Source organism: Erythrolamprus reginae, chromosome 1 (genome assembly GCF_031021105.1).
Source record: "Erythrolamprus reginae isolate rEryReg1 chromosome 1, rEryReg1.hap1, whole genome shotgun sequence".
NCBI classification, from domain to species: domain Eukaryota; kingdom Metazoa; phylum Chordata; class Lepidosauria; order Squamata; family Dipsadidae; genus Erythrolamprus; species Erythrolamprus reginae.
Genome location: NC_091950.1, coordinates 401,741,524 through 401,768,057, shown reverse-complemented (window position 1 = coordinate 401,768,057; position 26,534 = coordinate 401,741,524). Strand labels below are relative to the sequence as shown.

Sequence of the window (26,534 nt, the reverse complement as noted above, 5' to 3'; positions counted from 1 at the left end):
TCTTCCCTTTAAAAGGTCATCTTTTGTAGAGGTGATGTAAAGCAGTGGTTCTCAACTTGGGGCTTTTGACTGTCAGAAATACGTTTATTTCTGGAGGTAATATTACAATGGGGTAACCATGGGTAAGGCTGATGTAACCCATAATCTGTATGTAACCATGGGTTTGCAAATTGTGCTGCAACCCGATTGGCTGTAACCTATATAATAGGAGTAACACCCTTGCATGGTTGTGGTTTGTGATAGTGTGGTTTGGTATAGAGTGGTTTTGTTATAGAATGGTTTTGTGCTGGGTGGTTTGTAGTTAGTGTTTAGTGCTTAGTGGTTGCAGTGGTGGATGTAATAAGAGTTATATACTAGTATTGTTGATTGTTTATTATAGTGGTTAAATGTAAAGGTGATAGTTTATTTAGAGAAGCAGTTTGATAAGAAGAAAACTAAAATATATTTTTACAAGAAAGCCTGCTGCAATGTTTTTCATTGAAGACTTCAATTACATATAGTGGTTAACTGTGGCTACTTGGTGGCTTACCTTCTGCTTGCGCAGAACTGTTCCAACAGGGACCCCTTTGGGGGTTGAACGACCATTTCACAGGGGTCGCTAAGATCACAGGAAAAGACAAATGTTAGGAGCTAAAGCTTCTATTCTGGCACCTTGGAACATATTTTTACCATCCGACCAATCAGGCATTTACAGTGGAGGTTTCCCACTGACCTTCCTGCCAATCAGCTTAAAGCTCTGTTGGGAGAATTGGCGCTAGACTTATGGTTGGAGGTCACCACAACATGAGGATCTGTATTAAGAGGTCACGGCATTAGAAAGGTGGAAAACCACTGCTTTAAACGGTCCTCTTTTTTTAGAGGTGATGTAAAGGATCTCAATGCAAACATATCAAAATGATAGTATTCTTTTCCCTTCCCAACCAACCTCCCCTCCTGCTTCGTAAACTCAACAGCAGCACCTAATATTCTGTATCTTTAGATGGACAATGGCTAACCCTACAGACCTTCCGAGTGACAAAGAGATGCAGTTACACGAGACTTCAAGGCAGGACTCCTTTCTAAAGAAATCCATCGGGCAGGGTAAGGTTGGATCATCTCTGACTGTTTTCTATTGCATCCCTCAGGGTAAAATATTTTCAAGTGTTGGCAAAAGTGTTAAGCTTCCACACCGATCAATGTGTAAAATGTGATTCTACATGCACATTTGTGTCCCTTGGATATTCAATCTGTTTGCGTAGCAACCAAGCTGAAGAATCCAAGCTGTTTATAGGACTCCGGTACTGAAATATTTTACCGTCAATAATTATTGGTTAGCAAGACCTTGGCATTTGCTAGAAAGCTGTTTCTTTCAGTCCTGGGTATTCTGAAGTTCTCGTAAATCCAGAGCTTAGAGAAAGGAATCTTTCAAATGCATACTGAGACTTTTGGGTTTTTTTAATTGCTTCATTTATTCGAAGATAAAACAGAGTTCAGAAGCTTAACCCTGGTGCATCTTCCTTCAAATTAAGACTCTTTTTTAGGATCTAATATATCACGAAATGGCAAGCAAGCCATACTCCAGCAAAATTATATTCTGTTCTGAAGAAATACCACGGAATGCTTGGCCCTCTTCCAACAGGAATATATTCTTATACAGTGGTACCTCTACCTACAAACGCCTCTACTTATCATATTTTCTAGGTAAGAACCAGGTGTTCAAGATTTACCTCTTCTCAAGAACCATTTTCCACTTACAAACCCGAGCCTCCAAAACTGTAACTGTAAAAGGCAGGGAGAAGCCTCTGTGGAGCCTCTCTAGGAATCTCCTGGGAGGAAATAGGGCCAGAAAAGGCATGGAGAAGCCTCCGTGGGGCCTCTCTAGGAATCTCATGGGAGGAAATAGGGCCGGGAAAGGTATGGAGAAGCCTCTGTGGAGCCTCTCTAGGAATCTCCTGGGAGGAAATAGGGCCAGAAAAGGCATGGAGGAGCCTCTGTGGGACCTCTCTAGGAATCTCCTGGGAGGAAATAGGGCCAGAAAAGGCATGGAGAAGCTTCCGTGGAGCCTCTCTAGGAATCTCCTGGGAGGAAACAGGGCCTCCACCCTCCTTGTGGTTTCCCTAATCGCATGCATTAGTTGCTTTTACATTGATTCCTATGGGAAAAATTGCTTCTTCTTACAAACTTTTCTACTTTAGAACCTGGTCGCGGAACAAATTAAGTTCGTAAGTAGAGGTACCACTGTATACTTATTTATTTATATCTTCTCTTTGATATTTTTATAAATAACTCAAGGTGGTGAACATACTATTACTCCTTCCTCCTCCTATTTCTGCGACAAGAACAACTTTGTGAAGTGAGTTGGGCGGAGAGGGAGTAACCTCAAAGTAACCCAGTCAGTTTTACTGCCTAAGGCAGGACTTGAACTCGCAGTCTCCTGGTTTCTAGACTAGCGCCCTAATATCTGGATCAAACTGGGTCTATTGTGTTGTGATGTGTGGATGTACAATCTCATATTTTTTAATTCCTCAATCTCTTTCAATCAGTTGCGTCATTTCTTCTATCCCTGTAGGCATCAAGAAGTTGTACGAGAATCAACAGCTCTGTGATATCACCTTGGTGGCTGATGGAAAAAGATTCCCATGCCATAGGTAGGCAACTGTTGTCAATAAATGAATTAAAATCTTCTATACGGTTTGCAAAAAAATGTTGTTTGCAGTTTCTGTTTCTGGCTTCCTGGCCTATTCTCAAGGTGATTGAATTTTTAAAAAACTTCTCTTGATGGTCAAAGGGAATAGGACATTGCTGCTGATACTGTTCATTTCTCACACATCATTCTGTCATTTTGAAGATTCTGTAATTGCCAATGTCTCTGAAACTGGGGGAAAAAAATCCTAAATAAGAGTTCCTGTGTAATTTTTTTCCTTTTGGAATTTAATCTAAATTTAGGAAATGAGATGGAAGTGGGAAGCAGGTCACTTAAAAGAAGATTGACCATTGAAAAGTAGGATATTTGGACATATTTTTTCATCACTTGCTAATTAATGTAAAAATAGCACATTGCACCAGTAAGAATTTCAAAGTTCTCTTCTCTGAAATAAACTTAGTCCCCTTTAATCCACTTGAATAAAACCCGGTAAAATAATGTTTGGCTCTAGTAATATCGTGTTTCCCCAAAAATGAGACCCAGTCTTATATTTTTTTTAACCCTGAAATAAGTGCTTGGCCTTATTGCCATGCACTCAAAAGTTTGATTGGGCTTATTATCAGGGGATGTCTTATTTTGGAGGAAACAACTTATGATGTATTTAGGGGAAACTCATTATTGATGCTTATTTATTATTTATTTATTTATTTATTAGAGTTGAAAGGGACCTTGCAGGTCATCAAGTCCAACCCCTGCTTAAGCAGGAAATCCTATAGCACCCCAGCCAAATGACAGCCCAATCTCCTCTTGAAAATGTCTAAAGTTGGGGAGTTCACAACCTCCACTGGCAGGCCGTTCCACTGGTTGATCACTCTGACCATCAGGAAGCTCTTCCTTATTTCTAGGTTGAATCTCTCCTTGGTCAGCTTCCAACAGTTGTTTCTCGTCTGGCCCGCTGATGCCCTGGAAAACAGTGTGACCCCCTCCTCTCTGTGGCAACCCCTCAAGTACTTGTAGACTGCTATCATATTATTATTATTTATTAGATTTGTATGCTACCCCTCTCCAAAGACTCGGAGTGGCTGTCCCCCCTGGCCCTTCTTTTCTCTAGGCTATCCATGCCCAGTTCCCACAATCTCTCTTCATAAGTCTTGGTTTCTAGTCCCCTAATCATTTTGGTTGCTCTTTTCTGCACCTTCTCCAGAGTTTCTATGTCTCTTTTGAAGTGTGGTGATCAGAACTGAATGAAGTACAGTACATGTGGTCTGACTAGGGTGTTATAGAGTGGTATTAATGCCTCTCTGGTCTTGGAGTGTATCCCCCTGTTGATACAGTTTAAGATTGTGTTGGCCTTTTTAGCAGCTGCTGCACATTGCTGGCTCATATTGGCGAGGAGGGTGTTTGCCCAGGTTCGCCTGGTGCACCAGTTGCGGCCCTATTTGGACAGGGAGTCATTGCTCACAGTCACTCATGCCCTTATCACTTCGAGGTTCAACTACTGCAATGCTCTCTACAAGCGGCTACCTTTGAAAAGTGTTTGGAAATTTCAGATCATGCAGAATGCGGCCGCGAGAGCTATCGTGGGGCTTCCTAGATTCGCCCACGTTTCTACAACACTCCGTGGCCTGCACTGGCTGCCGATTGGTTTCCGGTCACAATTCAAAGTGTTGGTAATGAACTTTAAAGCCCTTCATAGCATTGGACTAGAATACCTCCGGAACCGCCTTCTACCGCACGAATCCCAGCAGCCGATAAGGTCCCACAGAGTTGGCCTTCTCTGGGTCCTGTTGACCAAACAATATCGTTTGGCGGGTCCCAGGGGAAGAGCCTTCTCTGTGGCGGCCCCGGCCCTCTGGAATCAACTCCCCCCGGAGATTAGAACAGCCCCCACCCTCCTTGTCTTTCGCAAGTTACTCAAGACCCACCTATATCCCCAGGCATGGGGGAATTAAGACATCTCCCCCAGGCTTTCTTATATTTTATGTTTGGTATGTATGTGTTGTATGGTTTTTAAATTGTTGGGGTTTTTAATATAATTTTATTATTAGATTTGTTCCATTATTACACTGTTTTTATTATTGTTGTGAGCCGCCCCGAGTCTTCGGAGAGGGACGGCATACAAATCTAATAAATTGAATTGAATTGAATTTAGTTGATTATCCACCAAGACTCCAAGATCCCTTTCACAGTCACTACTGCTATGTTGAAATGTTGAAATAAAGTAGGTCATTCAAAAAACAGAGACAGGGATCTTGGAGTCCTGCATTGTATTAATCAGCTAATACAATCCTGTTGCCAGCCCTACCGGTATGTTCCTGGGGACCGGCGCAGGTATGCACACGGGCAGCAAACAGGTGATTCAGGTTCAGCTTCTGTACATGCGGCCAAAGTCAAATCTCATGTGAGGACGCATGCAAGAATGAGATTTCGGTGATTTCCCCACAATGATAACTTCCTTCTCTTTCTTCTGGTTGCTCCCCCTTCAGAATACTCTTGGCTTCTGTCAGCTTCTACTTCCAGCGCATGCTTACCAGCACCTTCAAGGAATCACGGGAAGGAGAAATTGTGCTCATGGACCTATCTGCCGCTTGCCTCCAGAGCCTCCTGGATTATGTCTACACTGGGGAATTGCTGCTTCTTGGGGAAGAGGCAGAAGAACTGTTCACCGCAGCCAGTAGACTTCAGATTACTTCTGCACTAGATATTATCACCAGGTACAGGAAGGAATCTAAATCAATTTATTTACGTGTCTAAATCAGTGAAGATGTTGATTTTTATAAACCTTAAGATCCAGTAGTGCAGTGGTTCTCAACCTGGGGGTCGGGACCCTTTTGGGAGTCGAACAGCTGGCTCATCTAAGACCATGGGAAAAGACGAATTTCCCATGGTGTTAGGAACTAAAGCTTCTATTCTGGTGCCTTGGAACATATTTTTACAATCCGACCAATCAGGCGTTTACAGTGGGGGTGTTCCTCTGACCTTCCTGCCAATCAGCTTAAAGCTCTGTTGGGAGAATTGGTGCTAGACTTATGGTTGGGGGTCACCACAACAGGAAGAATTGTATTAAGGGGTCATGGCATTAGAAAGGATGAGAACCACTGTAGTAGTGGTTCTAAAACCCTTTGCTACTGGTTCGTGCGAGTGCTCGCACACACATGCGACACGTTTGCAGATGAACAGAAGAGTCCCGGGCAGGTGGGTGGAGCATCCTGGGTGGGTGGGCGGAGCATCCCATTGCAGGCGCTACCAGTTTGCAAAACCAGGCCAAACCGGGAACAACCCACCGCTTTTAAGAACTTGTACCTAATGTGTCCCAGATAAATCCAGTAGTTCCACATAAAATCCTGCTTCTGGGCATTGCCCCCAAATACCAGGATTTTGGTAACTTCTGGAAGTATTGAGCTACCACACATACAATCTGTTGTGTTGTCGACCAAACTAGCTGGTATTGAAGGGAGCTGAAACCCAAAATGTTTTGCCAGCTTGATTACTCCAGGATGCCAGCAGATTCTCTTTAATTGCTATTTCCCAATGTCATGACAAAATCCATTTAGGGCAATCACACCATTTTGTAGGAATCTGTGTTTTTGTTGCTAAAGGTTGTACCAATCTCATCCAATACCTGTTACAGATCTTCCTGATTAGTCTAATTCCTTTTAATCTATCGTTTTTTATTAAAAAGATATGTTCACTGCCCATTGAATATCAGAATCACTTAGAGAAGTACAATAAAACATAATAAAAAAACCTAATCTAATCGGAATATAACAAGCAATTACGCAAAATGAGACTCAGTGTTCAAGGTTATTTTTTCTACCAAAGTCTATTATGTCATTTCTCTTGCTCTTTATAGATTTCTCAGAGAAAGGCTTTCCATGGAGAATTGCCTGGAGCTTTATGTGCTGTCATATTCCCACAACCACCGACCATTACTCCACTCCACATCAAGTTACATTGCTTCCCACTTTGAGCATCTCTCCGAGCTTCCTTCTTTCTTGTACTTGGATGTTAATATCCTGATTACCATTATTGCTTCAGACATCCTGGCAGTGGACTCAGAGCTGCTTGTGTATAGAGCCGTGCGCCGTTGGGTCACCTACAACCTCGCTGAACGTCTCCCAAAGTTTGCAGCACTAATGGATTATGTCCGCCTTCCCCTCTTGACCCCGGAGGAACTTGCTGAGATCCGGGCTCAAACAGAAGAATTTTACGAGTCTGTGCGTCTCCCGTGGGAGGAGCTTAGCGTGGAAGAAAGGTTGTGGGCAAGCAGAGGGCTGAGGTATGGGATGTATCACGAAGGCATGGTGTGCGTGGGCCTCCCCAAATGGAGCGAAGTCAACTTTGAGGATGAGAAGCTGGATTCTCACGTGCATTTCTTTGACCCTTCCATTGATCAATGGGATCAGCTCCCTGACCTGAAATCGGTGACCTCTCCCAGTTGTACCTCCATGGGTCATAAACTCTACATATCTGGCGGGCAGCATTTAGATGGCTCGTATTCTGACAACCTACTGGTATACGATACTCTCGGGGGATGCTGGTCCCAGCTCCCCTCCATGTCTGAAGGTCGAGCTTGGCATGCTTTCCTCGTCTGCAAGAAAAAGCTATACGTTGCTGGCGGCTGGGATGCTACAGGGACACTGGTGAGCGCAGAGACGTACGACCTGGAGCACGAAGAATGGGTGACCATCTCCAGCCTTCCCTTTGCACTGTCCTATTTTTGTTCCACGGCACTCAGGAACAAACTGTATCTCATTGGCGGAGAGATGGGCGACTCCGACTTGCCCATTCCCCACAAGGGATTCCTGGTTTACGATGTCGTATCGGGAACCTGGTCCCAGATCTCCACGGCCTTCGAATTTTATGAAGCCAGTGCCGTCACATTGGGCAACAACATCTTTGTGGTCGGTGGGCTCTCCGGAGAGGATGCTCAAGGGATCCGTCACTTCACCCAGCGTTGTGTTTGCTTGTGCAGAGATGGTACGGCCAACGATCACATCTCTGTACCATTGCTTCCCATAGCTATCTCTTATCCTGGAGTTGCCTGCTGGAAGAAGAGGATCTATGTCTTTGGAGGAGATAGCAACAACCGTTATTCCAGTATTATCCTTTTCTGGGAGCCAGGTCAAAGCTCCTGGACCCAGTGCTCAGCAAGCCTACCCGATCCTAATTATGGGGCATTTGGGTTTGGCTGCATACCACTTAAGGTGCCTCGGAAAAATATCCTCAGCATCTTTCATAGGGGATCTGCCCCAGCATTAATGGAGCACGCGACGTGCAGTTAAGTATGTGATCAGGCATCCCACCTACCTATTGCTGATTTTTTTCATGAATGAGCTAATATTTAAAAGGAGAGGCTGGAAGGCAAATATCTGGTGGTTATCTTTGATCACAGTATTAATTCAGGCTTCCTCTATGGCCAACCAAACCAGCTTCTATTGCTTTTGACTTGAACGGGTCATTTTGACTCTCATCTCTCCTTTTTTTTACTGTATCTCCTTGATTTCTCCAAATCTTAGCCTCTGCAACCCACAGAGCCCAAATATTTTGTACATCTTTTGCCTCAATTCTCTGGGTGAGTTTTCTTCTGCCTCACTCAAACCGACATTCCAATTACTGCAGGATGTGGAAAACCAGGGCTTTATATCCTCTGGTTTATAAATATTCTCTGAAATGCAAAGTTTCAGCCAACAATTAGAAGCTCTAACTGTACCTCAGTCTGTTTATTGTCAGGCTCCAAAACTGTGTAGAGACTGCACTAGAATCTCTGGACCAGCTTATATTCCACTTCCTGATGCATTGTTTTGCTTTAGTGCTATTTTTAGTTCACCATGCGAAATATTATGCGAGAATCCTACTTCACCCAGAAAAGGGTCTTTCAGAGAAGGTTCTCTAGGCCTTTCCTCCACCCAGGGAATGATCCAAAGGCAACACACAATGGTGTCAAAGAACTAAAGGGAGTTTTCAAAATCCTTGCAGGAATGAAGGACTGCAGACTTAGGTTATATTAACGGTTTAAGGAACGAAACAAGACAACAACATGGCCGTGCCTGGCAGCTATATATACCCCTAGCTGCCAGGCTCAGCCAACCAATCACCTTTCAGTATTTTCCCGCCCGAGGAATATGGGGCGGGTACAAGGCCTAACTGTCCTCTGGACACAACAGCTATGGAAGAGGCATAGAAAACACACTGAAAACAACAGGGCTAGAAAGGCCAAGGAGCAAGAAAGAATCAGAAGATGGCAGATTATATGATCTTCATACACACAGTGCAAAGTCTGCTAACAGAGGAAGTTTCTACAGGGAGAAGCAAAAGACTCGATCAATCACCATGGAAAAAGATGGAGCCAGGCAAAGCGCCAACTCTTAAAGCAACATAGCGTTCTGAACAGAAGCAGCCTTTCTGACAGCCCCGATGATGTCTCTGTTTCCTTTACTATAACTAGCAGCTACTGACTATCCTTTCTGATAGTCATCTTGATAGGAGATGACAAGCAACTGCAGATGCTGTTCTTTTATTCCACACCGTCTGCTTCGATCTCATATCGAGGGAAGGAGGCTGATGGATCAAATTTAAAGTGGTGCATTCGATACACAGATGGCCTAGACATAATTTTGGTCTGTGCGAGTTTTTGGATCTCTTTGCCTGTTTGTGGGCTTGTAGAACATTGGCCTGAAGATCAAGCTGTACCTGCCAGAAATATTTAGTTGTTTCCCTCTGGTTCTTTTGTGATGGGCAAACTTGCCCAGAAATCCAGGCTGATACTTCCTGAACTGAGATATTATCTGCTAGCGTTACAATATAACATGCTGATCTAACTTCAGTTACGTGTGATCAGCTTAAAAAAGACCCAAGTAGCAGAACCAAAATAGATGCTAGCTATGATTGGGTATTCACTGATCTAGAACCGTATTAAAGCTGTTCTGAAATACCTTTTGGTCATGGTTTTTTTGTGGATATGGAGTGCAAAAAGGTCTGATATTTAGAATCCCTTGTAATTCCATATAACTATAATGGTGTTTTGCTCTTTTGTTCCTAGAAGTTCATTTTGGATTCTCTTCGATGGCCCAGGCCTCTTCCCACCCAGGTTGCTATTTGTGTACTGCAATAAACCAATGTTTGTTTGTTTATTTATTTGTTTGTTTGTTTGTTTGTTTGTTTGTTTGTTTAGTTAGTTAGTTAGTTAGTTAGTTAGTTAGTTAGTTAGTTAGTTAGTTAGTTAGTTAGTCCAATACAAATTGAAAGTTAAAGAGAATAAAAACATGTAGTAGTAAATACCAGGGAAGGGATAGAAGAAGAGATATGAGAATAGAATACATCAATGAAGAGTAGAGGAAATGATATATGAATGGGAGAAAAGATATATAAAATATAGGAGAGACAATTGGACAGGGGACGGAAGCCACACTAGTGCACTTATGCTTGCCCCTTACTGACCTCTAAGGAATCTGGAGAGGTCAACCGTGGAAAGTCTAAGGGAAAAATGTTGGGGGTTGGGGGTTGACACCACGGAGTCTGGTAATAAGTTCCACGCTTCAACAACTCAATTGCTAAAGTCATATTTTTTACAGTCATGTTTGGAGCGGTTGATATTAAGTTTGAACCTGTTGCGTGCTCTTGTGTTATTGCGGTTGAAGCTGAAGTAGTCATTGACAGGCAGGATGTTGCAGCATATGATCTTGTGGGCAATACTTAGATCATGTTTAAGGCGGCATAGTTCTAAGCTTTCTAGACCCAGGATTGTAAGTCTAGTTTCGTAGGGTATTCTGTTTCGAGTGGTAGAGTGAAGGGCTCTTCTGGTGAAGTATCTTTGGACATTTTCTGTGACATAAGCATCTACATGATTTCAATACAATTCTTTCCACTAATGCTAATATGTAGAGCTTGGATCCTGGTAACGTATGAAATGGGACTCAAATCCATTTTGTGTTTATTTTTATTGAATAGAATAGAATAGAAAAGAATGTTATTGGTCTAGTGTGATTGGACACACAAGGAATTTGTCTTGGTGTATATGCTCTCAGCGTACATAAAAGAAAAAGATACATTTGTCAAGAATCATGTGGTACAACACTTAATGATTGTCATGGGGTCAAATAAGCAATGAAGAAACAATATTAATAAAAGTCTTAGATTTTCTTCCTCCTTTTATTATTTCATAAGAAACTCAAGGCAGCAAATGCATTGCTCAAAAAAATAAAGGGAACCCTCAAAGAATACATCCTAGATCTGAATAAATGAAATATTCTCATTGAATACTTTGTTCTGTACAAAGTTGAATGTGCTGACAACATGTGAAATAGATTGTCAATCAGTGTTGCTTCCTAAGGGGACAGTTTGATTTCACAGAAGTTTGATTTACTTGGAGTTATATTGTGTTGTTTAAGTGTTCCCTTTACTTTTTTAAAGCAGTATAATATAATAGTAGTAGCAGTATATATAATAGTCCTTCCTCCCCACCCCCACCCCATGACTACTACAGCCCTGTGAGCAGAGGTGAAAAGCTCCCAGTTCATTCATGCCTGTCAGAGGTGGGAGAGCCAGTCGCGAAGGGCACATGAGGCTCCGCCCACCTGCCCAGATGTCACCATTTGGGTTCTTTTACCCATTGTGCATTCAAAATTTTATTTATTTATTTATTTTATTTATTTTATTTATTTATTTTGTCCAATACACAATGAGGGTTTTAGTGGGTATATATATATATACACACATAGTAAAATACATGATGAAGGTTATAGAGGAGATACTCATAGTAAAATATATCAATGAAAGAATAGAAGAAGAGATATAGGAATAGAAGAAGGGTATAGGAGATATAGGAGAGCAATAGGACGGGCCGGAAGGCACTCTAGTGCACTTGTACTCGCCCCTTACTGACCTCTTAGGAATCTGGATAGGTCAACCGTAGATAATCTAAGGGTAAATTGTTGGGGGTTTGGGGATGACACTATGGAGTCCGGTAATGAGTTCCACGCTTCGACAACTCGGTTACTGAAGTCATATTTTTTACAGTCAAGTTTGGAGCGGTTAATATTAAGTTTAAATCTGTTGTGTGCTCTTATGTTGTTGTGGTTGAAGCTGAAGTAGTCGCCGACAGGCAGGACGTTGCAGCATATGATCTTGTGGGCAATACTTAGATCATGTTTAAGGCGTCTTAGTTCTAAGCTTTCTAGGCCCAGGATTGGAAGTCTAGTCTCGTAGGGTATTCTGTTTCAAGTGGAGGAGTGAAGGGTGGTGTCCAGGTGGGTGGGTGGAGCCTCGCACTCCCTTTGTGACCGGTTCTCCAATGACCGACAGGCATGAGTGAACCAGGAAAATTTCATCTCTGCCTATGAGATGGGTTAGGTATAGAGACTGGCTCAAAGTTACCCAGTCAGCTTTCATGGCTAAGGCAGGACTAGGTTTGACAGGTTTAGCTCTTATAAACAAATAATCAAAATCGCCTCTTCACTGTCTCATAATGAATTCTGTGTTTTTGAAGGCCCTGATTTAACAGAGTAAATGAGTTCAAAAAGCATTGGATCATCCTAATAGCTTTTTGAGGACCACTTTGGTTTGTGATGTCCTCACATCCCATCTTAGGTCAATAACACAGTGCTAAGAAGATTCATTTGTATTGAACGCAAACTCACCACAATCTCAACACCATTTTTTTTTGGTAACACATCGTCAATACCGTATTATATCTCTGCACGTGAAGGATAAAGACAACAGTGGATATGAAAGAGTTTGAATTCATGGCAAAGATTTTCAAAACTAAACTGAGAAAGCAGAACACTCCATCCCACAATTTTCTCCAGCTCCAGACATAAACAAGAACGCCGAAAATGTTTTCTGGGTCATTTTGTTGGAGGTTCCCTCTTAAGTTTTTCCCCCTCCTATTTTTATGCCTCTTATTCCCTCCTTTTATGCCTCTTATTCCCTCCTATTTTTATGCCTGGCCCACACAAACACACCTAGATTGTTATTTGTGAAGTGCAATAATGCATGGTATGTATGTATGTATGTTTGGTTTTTATATTAATAGATTTTTAATCATTTCTAATACCCAATTACTATTGTATACTGTTTTATTGTCGCTGTTAGCCGCCCCGAGTCTCCGGAAAGGGGCGGCATACAAATCCAATAAATGAATGAATGAATGAATGAATGAATGAATGAATGAATGAATGAATGAATGAATAAACAAACAAACAAACAAACAAACAAACAAACCAATAAGTGACATAAGCACACCCTTGATTTTAATACAATTCTTTCTACTAATTTTTAATTTGCAGAGCTTGGATCCTGGTAACACATGAAATGGGGCTCGGATCCATTTCGTGTGTATTTTTATTTATTAGATTTTCCTCCTACCCTTATTATTTCATTAAGTATGTTCACAGGTCCTTAAGCCTCTTTCTCCCTCTTCGGTAATGTGTCAGGTGCTGTTTTTAGTTACATAGCTGGCATTCAAGCCCAAATTTTGGAAACAGAAGGGATTTTAAGGCGCCAGAATTCACAAGGAGTGAGATGCAGTCTGGAGTGAATCAAAGCATGAAGAAACCCACCCATCCTTAATGTGAAAGTAAGTAACATCCATCCAAGCTGTGTTATTTCCCATGGGATGCACACATGAATGCAGGCCAATCTGGCTGTGTATCTCCTTTGTATTCTGCCTAACTAGTCAACCAAACAGGATGGGATGAGAGGAGATAGCTTGGGTCCAGTTGCCTTGGAAACAGCAATGTTTCTCTTGCCACAGCTCTGCAATTAGTTCTGTAGACTTTTTTGTGGGGGAGGGGGAATCACCAGAAGGAAGCATTCATGATCACATATAGGTATCACAGTGGCTGGTGTGGTCCCATAGAGTCGGCCTTCTCCAGGTCCTGTCAGCCAAACAATGTCGTCTGGAGCGACCTAGAGGAAGAGCCTTCTCTGTGGCAGCCCCAGACCTTTGGAATGAACTCCCTCTGGACATACGTAATGCCCCCTCCCTCCTAGCCTTTCACAAAACTTTGAAGACTCATCTCTACCAGTGGGCATGGGGGTCGTGAGCACTGAGATCTCCGTCCAACGCTATAAGTGACTAGATTAGATGAATGCGGATGATTGTGTTGGGATAAATGGTGGTTTAGAACTTTTTAGTTTTTGTAATACAGAATTATGCAATATTGTACTGTATTCAGTATGTTATACGCCACCCTGAGTCGGTTGAGAAGGGCGGCGTAGAAGTCTAATAAATAAATAAATAAAAATATGCAGTATTTCTTTCTTTTCTTTTTCATCACTGAGTCAAACAGAACCATTCCTCCTCCTGTTTCTCACAATAGCAATAGCAATAGTATTTAGACTTATATACTGCTTCACAGTCCTTTACAGCCCTCTGTAAGCAATTCACAGAATCAGCCTATTGCCCCCAACAATCTGGGTCCTCATTTTACCAACCTTGGAAGGATGGAAGGCTGAGTCAACCTTGAGCCTGATGAGATTCGATCTGCCAAACTGCTGGCAGCCGGTCATCAGCAAAAGTAGCTTACAGTACTGCACTCTAACCACTGCACCACCGAGGCTCTATACCAGTGATGGCAAACTTTTTTTCCCATGGGTGCCAAAAGTGTGTGCATGTGCGCTATCATGCATTGACGAGTGCCCACACTCATAATTCAATGCCTGGGGAGGGTGAAAATAGTCTCCCCTCCCCCTGGAGGCCTTCTGGAGGCCAGAAATTGAGTGTTTCCTAATTTCTGGTGTGCCTGGTAGACACATTTTTTGCCCTCCCCAGGCTCTAGAGCAGGGCTGAGCAAAATGGGCCCTTCTATGACTTGTGGACTTCAACTCCCAGAATTCCTGAGCCAATCATCCTAGCTCAGGAATTCTGGGAGTTGGAGTCCATGTCATAGAAGAGCCATCTTTGCCCACCCATGCTCTAGAGCAGTGATTTTCAACGTTCTTTGAGCCGCGGCACATTTTTTACATTTACGAAACCCTGGGGCACATTGAGCGGGGCAGGGGGGGCTAAAAAAAGTTTGGACAAAAAAAATTCTCTCTCTCTCTCTCTTCCTCCCTTTCACTCTATTTCTCTCTCCCTCTTTCTCTCCCTTCCTTCCTCTATCTTTCTCTCTCCATCCCTCTTTCTTTCTCTTCCTTCCTTCCTCTCTTTTTCGCTCTCTTTCTCTCTCACTGTGTCTTTCTCTTTTTCTCCTTCCCTCCCTCTCTTTCTCTCTCTCTCTTGCTTTCTTTCTCTCTCTTGTTCTCTTTCTTTCTCTCCCTCTTGCTTTCTTTCTCTTGTTCTCTTTCTCTCTATCTTGTTTTCTTTCTCACTCGCTCTTTCTCTCTTTTCCTTTCTTTCTATCTCTCTCTTGCTTGCTTTCTCTTTCTTTCTCTCTCTCTTGCTTTCTTTTTCTCTCTGAGCTTCGCGGCACACCTGACCATGTCTCACGGCACACTAGTGTGCCGCGGCACACTGGTTGAAAAACACTGCTCTAGAGGCTTCTCTGGAGCATGGAGAAGGCAAAAATGCCTTCTCCCATTCTCCCGGAGGCCCTCTGTAAGCCAAATATGCCCTCTCATAGCCTCCATGTGAGCCAAAATTTTATTTATTTATTTATTAGATTTGTATGCCACCCCTCTCCGTAGACTCGGGGCGGCTAACAACAGTAGTAAACAGCATATAACAAATCTAATGTTTAAAATAATTAAAAACCCTTATTTAAAACCAAACATACACACAAACATACCATGCATAAATTGTATAGGCCCAGGGGAGATGTCTCAATTCCCCCATGCCTGACGACAGTGGTGGGTTTTAAGGAGTTTACGAAAGGCAAGGAGGGTAGGGGCAGTTCTAATCTTAGGGGGCAGCTGGTTCCGGAGGGTCGGGGCCGCCACAGAGAAGGCTCTTCCCCTGGGACCCGCCAGATGACATTGTTTAGTTGACGGGACCCGGTCGCTGGGATTCGTGTGGCAGAAGGCGGACCCGGATGTATTCTGGTCCAATGCCATGAAGGGCTTTATAGGTCATAACCAACACTTTGAATTGTGACCGGAAACTGATCAGCAACCAATGCAGACTGCGGAGTGTTGGTGTAACATGGGCATAACTAGGGAAGCCCATGATTGCTCTCGCAGCTGCATTCTGCACGATCTGAAGTTTCCGAAAATCAGCTGGCTGGCACACACATGCACGTTGGAGCTGAGCTAGGGCAACAGCTTTTGTGTCAGCAGATATGGCTCTACGTGCCACCTGTGGCACCCATGCCATAGGTTCGCCATCATTGCTCTATACAAAACTTTTAAGCGCTCACCTTTCAGAAGATGGGATACATCCCTGCTTGGATAGTTTTCAGTGAGTCAAGTCTTAGCTCTCCTCGCTAACAGATGTTGAGATGGTTCTGCTTGATGCTTTGAAATCTACGAAAAGGAAGAGCAGAAAGTGTAAATTCTCCCAGGCTTCAAATATCATCCTAAAATTGTATATTCAAAAAAATGGGATTTGGAAGTTCTCAGGCAGGTTTTAAGTTCTGCATTTCTTTATCCAGAAAGGCTGTTGTTCATGCCAGTGATTCAGGAAAACAATATAAGTGGAAGGGGGATAAATCTGCAGCATTTAGAAATGTAGAAGATGTTGCCCACTGTTCCTTCTGGACAAATCTCTAGGGACAGCACAGGATTTATTCTATACCACAAAAGGTGCAAAAATCTTAAAGCTTCCCAGCCTAGACTCTAGCCTGGATTTCCAAGTATCTGGATCTGGAACTAAAGGCAAGGACTTGAAGGCTGGGAAGTTGTGGGATTACAATTTAGACTTTATTCAAAGACCAAAACTCTCTTCTCAACTTGATGTTTGTTTGTTTATTATTGATTGACTGGACTTTTATGCTATTAACTTAATTATTTTTATATATATAAATGTCAATGTCAATGTCAGTCCTTCTAATAATTATGATTACACCAACCAATCAGATCACTAAAACATAATCACCCAATCTATTTGCTACATTCAAACCAAATCTCCACCCCCCACACTATATACTAGGAAGAAATGACAGTTGCAAACATTCCATTTTACAACAGCACGAAGCTTGGAACTTCAGTCTGATGATGGTGAATGTGATTTCACCGAAATGTCGCATAGACATGCAAAATATTACACAGGGCAAAACCCGAACTCAGAACAATCTACATACATATACCCGTGAAAATTTACGAAAACAATATATATATTGTCCCTTAATTTTCAAATTCAGCTTAAACATATGACATATATATATATATATATATATATATATATATGTCAAATGTTTTTTTTGACACATACAGAATATAGTTGTCGGCTATAAAATAAATTAACTGCCTTGAAATGGTCCTGGGTTGGGCCTAGAGGCAAAAAGGAGCTGCGACGTTCCTTCAATATACCAGGGTGATCCGACGTGTAGGATTTGGAAATTTCTGGCGACGTTTCGACGAGGTCCCACTCGTCATCTTCAGGCTGGTGTTTCTGTCCTTGTTCTAAGGCAAACACATGTTCAGTGTTCGCCTTAGAATAAGGACAGAAACACCAGCCTGAAGATGACGAGTGGGACCTCGTCGAAACGTCACCAGAAATTTCCAAATCCTACACAGGAAGAAACCCGAATATACTCATTACCGGACTCAGTAGTGTCAACCCCTAACCCCCAACATTTTTCCCTTAGACTATCCACGATTGACCTCTCCAGGTTCCTAAGAGGTCAGTAAGGGGCGTACATAAGTGCACTAGCCTGCCTTTCGTCCCCTGTCCTCTCATATATCATATATCTTTTCTTCCTTTCATATATCTTTTCTTTATATATAATACTTCATGTCTATCCTCTTCAATATGTATTGTGTATTGGACAAAATAAATAAATAAATAAATAAATAAATAAATAAATATACATATATACATATATACTGTACATATATACATATATACATATACACATATACACATATACACACATACATACATACATACATACATACATATATATATATATATATATATATATATATAAATATTGCACTAGACAGAGCCTTTTCACTTTGGCTGATTAGCTGGGGTATTTTTTCATGAATTGTTTGGTTTTATTACTGCGTTGATATGTAATATATTTTCAAGTTCATATTTAAGAAGATATAACCTAAGAAACCCATCCTATAAAAAGCTACTTGTTCGGCTTTTCCTTTCTTTCGCTGCTTTCCTTTCAGAAAACACTGTAGAGATATTTTTTTTCCATCTATCTTTTTTCATTTGTTGTTTGTCCTTCTCTCTTTTTTCTTGCAGAATCCTTCTTTTCTTTGTCTTCCTGTCTATAACAACAACAACAGCAGAGTTGGAAGGGACCTTGGAGGTCTTCTAGGCCAGTGTTTCCCAACCTTGGCAACTTGAAGATATCTGGACTTCAACTCCCATAATTCCCCAGCCAGCATTCGCTGGCTGGGGAATTCTGGGAGTTGAAGTCCAAATATCTTCAAGTTGCCAAGGTTGGGAAACACTGTTCTAGGCCACAGAATAACAACATGTAGGCAGGAGTTGAATGTTGGAGTAGAGATCTCCAAACGTGGCAACTTTAAGACTTGTGGACTTCAATTTCCAAAATTCCCAAGGTAGCCATGCTGGCTGAGGAATTCTGGGAATTGAAGTCCACAAATCTAAAAAAGTTGCCAAATTTGGAGATCCCCGGTTTATAGTCTCAGCAAAACCAGCAATGCTGAATTAGTAATGAAGATATTGATTCTGCATTCTATCTGCGTAGATGGATCTAGCTTGATGTGATTTTACGTATTGGTTTGCAAAGTGAAACAGTGGCTTCCGTGGAGTAGTTCCTAGTACACTTTTTAACTGAGCAGATATTCATTTTCTCCACACACACCCTTTTTCTTTTGTTATGTATGTGTGAATGTACCAGTTCCATTATTTTCTCTGGGAAGCTACTGACATCATTATTTTAACTTGATTTGTGTTCTTTTCCTCATTTTACTTACGTTAAGCAACAAGAGATTGAATAAGGAATGAAATTACCTGATAATGGCTTGGTACAGCCAATTTAATTGAACCGCATGATAATTGATTATGATTATTACCAGAGAGGTAATAATACCACTCTATAAGGCCCTGGTCAGACCGCATCTGGAGTATTGCATCCAGTTCTGGTCACCACACTTCAAAAAAGATATAGAGACTCTAGAGAGGGTGCAGAAAAGAGCAACTAAAATGATAAAGGGACTAGAGACCAGGCCATACGAGGAAAGGTTGCTGGAACTGGGCATGGATAGTCTAGTAAAAAGAAGGGCTAGGGGGGACATGATAGTTGTATACAGGTACTTAAGGGGTTGCCACGGAGAGGAGTGGGACACACTGTTTTCCAAGGCACCAGAGGGCCAGACAAGGAACAACCGTTGGAAACTGACCAAGGAAAGATTCAACCTGGAGATAAGAAAGAATTTCTTGACAGTGAGAACGATCAACCAGTGGAACGGCCTGCCAGTGGAGGTTGTGAACTCCCCAACTTTGGACATTTTCAAAAGGAGATTGGACTGCCATTTGGCTGGGGTGCTGTAGGATTTCCTGCTCAGGCAGGGGGTTGAACTTGATGACCTGTAAGGTCCCTTTCAACTCAAATAAATAAATAGATAGATAGATAGATAGATAGATAGATAGATAGATAGATAGATAGATAGATAGATAGATAGATAAAGGGTACCGAGAAGCTGATCCTGAAGCCATTCTACCACTTTCAAGAATCTCGCAGCTAAAGCAAACAATCTAGATTAACGAAGTTAATATTTAATCAATTAGGCAGCCAGGGCCCCTGTTTTACCAAGGATTGTATAATCTGTTGGAGGGACAGATCATTCCAAGCATGGTCCAAAGATGAAAACTTCTAAGAAGACGAAAGACATGCAAGTTGTCCACACAGAATGAGCAGTCCTGTCCAAGCAAGGAGAATCACAGTCCTGTGCAATCCATAATGAAATGTACTTATTTTTAATTATAATCATAGAGATTCCAAGGGTATATCTATATATCTAAATGCCAATTTAATGCAGATCTGGACTTTTTTTATCAGCTTGTTTGGCTAGTGTTCAAAGAACCAATCTAATGAGCCGGGGTGATGCAGTGGTTAGTGTGCAGCACTGCAGGCTACTTCAGCTAACTGCTAGCTGTAGTTCAGCAGTTCAAATCTCACCACCAGCTCAAGGTTGACTCAGCCTTCCATCCTTCCCAGGTGGGTAAAATGAGGACCCGGATTGTTGGGGGCAATAGGCTGATTCTGTAAACTGCATAGAGAGAGCTGTAAAAGCACCATGAAGCAGTATATAAATCTAAATTCTATAATGCTATTGCTAAAATAGATGCAAGCAGAATGAAAGTAATCCTCAGGTAGTAGAGGAAGACATATTAAAAGTCCCAGAGGTTACTGATGTTCCTGATAGAACCCAGACATAGAAACATAGAAATATAGAAGACTGATGGCAGAAAAAGACCTCATGGTCCATCTAGTCTGCCCTTATACTATTTCCTGTATTTTATCTTACAATGGATATATGTTTATCCCAGGCATGTTTAAATTCAGTTACTGTGGATTTATCTACCACGTCTGCTGGAAGTTTGTTCCAAGGATCTACTACTCTTTCAGTAAAATAATATTTTCTCATGTTGCCTTTGATCATTCCCCCAACTAACTTCAGATTGTGTCCCCTTGTTCTTGTGTTCACTTTCCTATTAAAAACACTTCCCTCCTGAACCTTATTTAACCCTTTAACATATTTAAATGTTTCGATCATATCCCCCCCTTTTCCTTCTGTCCTCCAGACTATACAGATTGAGTTAATTAAGTCTTTCCTGATACGTTTTATGCTTAAGACCTTCCACCATTCTTGTAGCCCTTCTTTGGACCCGTTCAATTTTGTCAATATCTTTTTGTAGGTGAGGTCTCCAGAACTGAACACAGTACTCCAAATGTGGTCTCACCAGCGCTCTATATAAGGGGATCACAATCTCCCTCTTCCTGCTTGTTATACCTCTAGCTATGCAGCCAAGCATCCTACTTGCTTTTCCTACCGCCTGACCGCACTGTTCACCCATTTTGAGACTGTCAGAAATCACTACCCCTAAATCTTTTTCTTCTGAAGTTTTTGCTAACACAGAACTGCCAAAGCAATACTCAGATTGAGGATTCCTTTTCCCCAAGTGCATTATTTTACATTTGGAAAAAATGAACATGAACTCATAACTGGGTGGAATTTATTTCAAACATATTTAGTCCTCGAATTACAACCATAATGGACCCTGCCAATCGTGGTCCTAACTTGCAATGGTCATAAATCAGTTCAACCATGTGACCAAACCAATTTTATGAACTTTGTTTAGCGGTGGCTGTCAAGAAAACATAGTGGCTGTAATGTGATTCCCTAGTTTGCTATCAGCTGGTTTTGCTAAAAACTGGAAATAAAAGCCAGTTTTCCGCAAAACCATTGTACCATGTGGTCACATGACTTTGGGATGCTGCAAATGGCTGTAAATGCAGCCCGGTTGCTTATTGCCTGAAGTTCAGCCATACGAATACGGAGGGGCAGTTGTTGGAAGTTTGAATCCGGGTCACAAATATCCTCCAGGTAGGTCCATTGTAACTTCAAACACTTGCTAAGGATGACCACTTCTCCATCAACTTAACATAGCTCTTTGCACGCAATACAATCAATGGGAGTGGGGAAGTCCTATTTTTAAACAGACCAATAAAAGATACAACAGCCTTAGCATAGAATAGAACTCTACCAGAGAATTCTCCCAAGTGTCTCTGAAATCTTAGTGCATTAGGGAAAAAAAAAACAACGTTTAAATTTCTTCAGAGTTGAAGAAGCTTCTTGGATGGGAAGCAAAACATCAGAAAGTCCAGTTGTCTCTTGAAAAGAGGAGGAGGAGGAGGAGGAGGAGGAAGAAGAAGAAGAAGAAGAAGAAGAAGAAGAAGAAGAAGAAGAAGAAGAAGGAGGAGGAGGAGGAGGAGGGGGGGAGGGGGAGGAGAAGGAGGAGGAGGAGGAGAAGAAGAAGAAAGAGGGGGCAGGGGAAGGAGAAGGAGGAGGAGGAGGAAGAAGAAGAAGAAGAAGAAAGAGGGGGGAGGAGGAGGAGGAGGAAGAGGGGGAGGAAGAGGGGGAGGAAGAGGAGGAGGAGGAGAAGGAGAAGGAGAAGAAGAAGAAGAAGAAGAAGAAGAAGAAAGAGGGGGGAGGAGAAGGAGGAGGAGGAGAAGGAGAAGGAGAAGAAGAAAGAGGGGGGAGGAGGAGGAGAAGGAGGAGGAGGAGAAGGAGAAGAAGGAGGAGGAGGAGGAGGAAGAGGGGGAGGAAGAGGAGGAGGAGAAGGAGAAGGAGAAGAAGAAGAAGAAGAAGAAGAAGAAGAAGAAGAAGAAGAAGAAGAAGAAGAAAGAGGGGGGAGGAGGAGGAGAAGGAGGAGGAGGAGAAGGAGAAGGAGGAGGAGGAGGAGGAGGAAGAGGGGGAGGAAGAGGAGGAGGAGGAGAAGGAGGAGGAGGAGAAGAAACAGAAGAAGAAGAAGAAGAAGAAGAAGAAGAAGAAGAAGAAGAAGAAACAGCAGCTAGGTATGGATGGGAAGGAAGAACAGGACTGCTATTCAGTTCTACCTCTTTTAATTGATTTTATTTGAATTATTTGGATAGGTTGTTAGCAACTGTTTTTTTAAATGTTTGTATACTCCTGCCATAGGCACTTTGTCTTTTTATAGCCCCATGTTATTGTTTTCTAAATTCCCATTAGCATCTTCTCCAATTACTCTTGCTTTTGCATTATCAGTAATGCAGCGTTTTGTCTAAATTTGTCATTGCCTTCTCCCAGGTAGCAGGCAATTCTTTGTTTCATGGCTACAGTGAATTTTTAAGTGCAGAAGATAAAAATCTGTTACACTTCAGCTTCTTCGCCATTTATTTGCATTGCATTGGCGTTGCCTTTACTGTTTTTTACCCCTCAAAAAAGAAATATTGATCTGTAAAAATGTCAGACAAAAGTAGGTCATTGTCTGTTCTCTATTATTCCTGGGTTTGGGACATAGAAAAATAGATTTAGATTGCAGGAAGATAGATTCTGACTAAATGTTACTGGAGGGGTGGGGGGAATCCTAATAATAAAAGTAGTTTGGTAGTAAAATGTAAAATCCAAAGAGGTGGATGAGCCATCATTTACTGGATGCATCCAAACAAAGCTGGACAACCCTCTATAGGAGTGCATTGATGCTGATTATTGAATTCAGCAGGGAGTTGGGTTGATTTATTTATTTATTTATTTTGTCCAATACACAATGAGGGTTTTAGTGGGTATATATCAATATACACATAGTAAAATACATGATGAAGGTTATAGAGGAGATACTCATAGTAAAATATATCTAAGAAATAATAGAAAAGAAGATATAGGAATAGAATATATCAATGAAAGAATAGAAGAAGAGATATAGGAATAGAGGAAAGGTATAGGAGATATAGGAGAGCAATAGGACAGGGGACGGAAGGCACTCTAGTGCACTTGTACTCGCCCCTTACTGACCTCTTAGGAATCTGGATAGGTCAACCGTAGATAATCTAAGGGTAAAGTGTTGTGGGTTTGGGGATGACACTATGGAGTCCGGTAATGAGTTTCTTCCAACTTTTTGCTTGAAACTTATTTTCTAGTATCTACAGAGGAATTATTGAATCTGTCATCTGCCCTTCTTCGGTTCTGGTTCAGTTCTGCAACCCAACAAGAGAAACACAGATAATCAGAACTGCAGAAAAAAAATTGCTACCAACCAGCCTTCCATTGAGGATCTCCATACTACATAAGTCAAAAAGAGGGTCATGAAAATATTTACTGACCCCTCGCATCCTGGACATAAATTGTTTCAACTCCTACCACTCAAAGATGCTATAGAGCACTGCATATCAAGATAACTAGATACAAGAACAGTATTTTTCCAAAGGCCATCATTCTGCTAAACAAATAATTCCCTCAACACTGTTAAACTATTTGCTAAGTCTCCACTACTATTAATCTTCTCATCATTCCCATCAATCATCTCCTCCCACTTATGACTGTATGACTTGTATCCTTACGATTTATATTAATATTGATTGTTTCCTGATTGCTTATTTGTACCCTATGACAAACATTGTGTTGTACCTCTATGGTTCTTGACAAATATATCTTTTCTTTTATGTACACTGAGAGCATATGCACCAAAGACAAATTCCTTCTGTGTCCAGTCACAGTTGGCCAATAAAGAATTCTATTCTATTCTATTCTATCATCAATAATAAACTTAGGATGACATTTGACTCATGTGGATCACAATATCTACCTATCAGGAAACAATACTCCAAATACGATATTGCCATAAAAGCAACAACATCTTCCCATTGGCATTTAAATTGATTTTACTAAATAATTCGACCTTTACTCTACAGAAGTGCTGTTCTGCCCTTATACAGTTATAACATCCTTAGATTGAATTCAATATAGATTTACAAGAACCACTTCCATTCCCCCAATCCATCTCTGATGCTTTACTGAAACTTGAATTAGGATCTCTTCCTATAATTGCTTGCATACAAATGTGCTGTCTGGTTGAAATTATGTTTTGGGGAGCAATTCTTTTGTCCAACTTGTTCTTATTGACAAATCCAGAGTTCCTGGAAGAAAGTCATATCAAATTTTCTCTTATGGGACCTCTCAATTGAATAGACATTCATTTTTATCTCAACTCCCTTGCTATTCCCATACCTTTTAAAGAGGTAGTTTCTCCACAGAGAAAGGCACTTAATCCAAGTTTGTGGAAGGACAATTAAATAATATACCAGGTTTAGATAATTACTACTTGTGTTTGGAAATAGTCACTGAAACAATTGCTCACATTCTCCTGAACTGCCCATTACATCTAGATTGTAAATTTGTTCTGATGTAGCCTTTCTTGCTATATATACACACACTGACCTAAATCTGAGATTGTACACCTCTTGTTAACAAGACAACTCCCTGAATTTTCCAAGAATATTGTTAAATGCTGTTAGCAGAAGACAATGGATTTAAATTTAATTTAGCCTGGAGTGCTTGGTTCTTTAGGGGACTATAAAGAGAACTCCTCGGTGCTATTGTCTCTCTTATTATTGCTCTTTATATACAGATATAAAAACACTTTATCTAATTTTACTGTATTTTACTGGTGAGGTTATTCCCATTGGTTCCCATTTACTCGTCTTACAAATACATACATTGCTTTTCCCCCCCGTCTAATGTGTTCATTGGCCATGCATTTATAACTTAATGAAACATTTTCTGCTTCCTGCTCTTGGTTTATCTTTGTTTCTTTTCCAACTCTGAAGATGCCACTTTAAAAAAGGCAAAGCATCGAGACAAATCCAGGGAAGAGATGCCTACCAATTAGGGCTGTACAGATGCCCAGATCCAAGGACAAAATGTGGCTCTGAGTGTGTGTTGATAGACACGTAAGCACCTGTTGGGAAAAACAAGTCTGGTTTTTTAAAAAATGATCTGAAGTTTGCTGCTCTTAGCTCCCTGCACGTCCACACACCCTGCAAAGCCTCTTTTGTCCTGTGAATCCAAATGGCTGCAAAGCCCTACTGCTCATGGTGACTCATTGCGGTATCCATCAACGTCATCTTCCTTCAGAAGCTTCTTGTTATTGCATTCTGGTTTCATGGCCCAAAGGATACCAGCGAGAGAGTCATATTCTCAGTGAAGGGCTACCAAATTTTTTACTACCACACTGGGGGCATGGCTTATGCAGGACGCCCTGCATTTGCCCCGGAAGCGGAGTAAAGAGACTGAGACATATATGGAGTAAATAAAGGGTCACTTTATTAAATTAACATAAATTTAAATAACATAACTTTAAATACATAAATTTAAATATTCAAATTCAACTGTAAACTAAGGACCTACAGAGGCCAAAGACTAACGGGGCAGAAATTCCTGCCATAACCTTCCTTGGCAACATTGGGCAAAAACTCCTTGCTGAACCAGGTGAAGGTAGCCACCTTCACCTGGATCTAAGCCACGTCCCTTGGCGTGTGGGAGGAGATCACCCTCCAATCCCCCAAGGGAAATTGGATCCGGTGAGTCCCATGGGCATCCTCTCTCCAATCCCCGATGTTGTGATAACCTCTAGTTCCTGGAGAGAGGCGGTCCATCACCTTTTAAAAATGCCCAAAGGAGCATACGCGGTTGCTGCTACTGCCCATTTCCGCCCCTAACCTGCCAAACCCCAGTGACCACCGTTCCCTGTAGGCTGTGCACACCTGCGCCAGTGCACCCCGAAATGCCCCCCGTGCCCTTTTCCAAGGGCGCGCACGAAGCCGCGGCCACCCCTAGCCACCCCGTGCCTCTAGCCCCCTCGCGCCCCTGGCTACTCGCCACTGCCCCCCGCCCACCTGCCCGATCCACCTCTCTTTCTCCTCCGCTGCAAGAGAGGCGGGGCAGGCGTTCTCACAGCGGGGGCCGGCAAAGTCGATTTACAATGTCGGACACGTGGGCCGGGGCACGCTCTCCCCATCCCCCTGCCAGCCCGCCCGGAACATTCAAAGTAAGAGCAAAGGGTTTTCTTATTTTGAAAGTTCCAGGTGGGCTGCCAGGGAGATGGGGAGAGCGCACGCTGGCCCACGCGTCCGACATTGTAAATCGCCTTCGCCAGCCTCCGGAGAACGAGAGTGAGAGCGACAGAGCAAGATAGAGAGAAAGTGAGAAAGAGAGAGAGAGAGAAAGAGGGGGGAGAGAAAGAGATAGCAAGAGAGAGAGAATGAGAGAGAGAAAGAGTGAGAGAAAGAAAACAAGAGAGGGAAAGTGAGAAAAAAAGAGAGAGCAAGAGGGGGAGAGATAGAGAAAAAGAAAGAAAGAAAGAAAGAAA

General features: G+C 42.0%; 1 protein-coding gene across 1 annotated transcript; it reads left to right on the top strand.

Annotated features, from left to right (window-relative positions):
* The first annotated feature begins 986 nt into the window (after positions 1 to 986).
* Positions 987 to 7,908, top strand: LOC139162216 (kelch-like protein 3). The gene is made up of 4 exons (XM_070742334.1): positions 987 to 1,080; positions 2,549 to 2,627; positions 5,110 to 5,337; positions 6,477 to 7,908. Exons 1-4 carry the CDS (start codon positions 987 to 989, stop codon positions 7,906 to 7,908), a joined length of 1,833 nt encoding a protein of 610 aa, XP_070598435.1.
* The last annotated feature ends 18,626 nt before the right edge of the window (positions 7,909 to 26,534 follow it).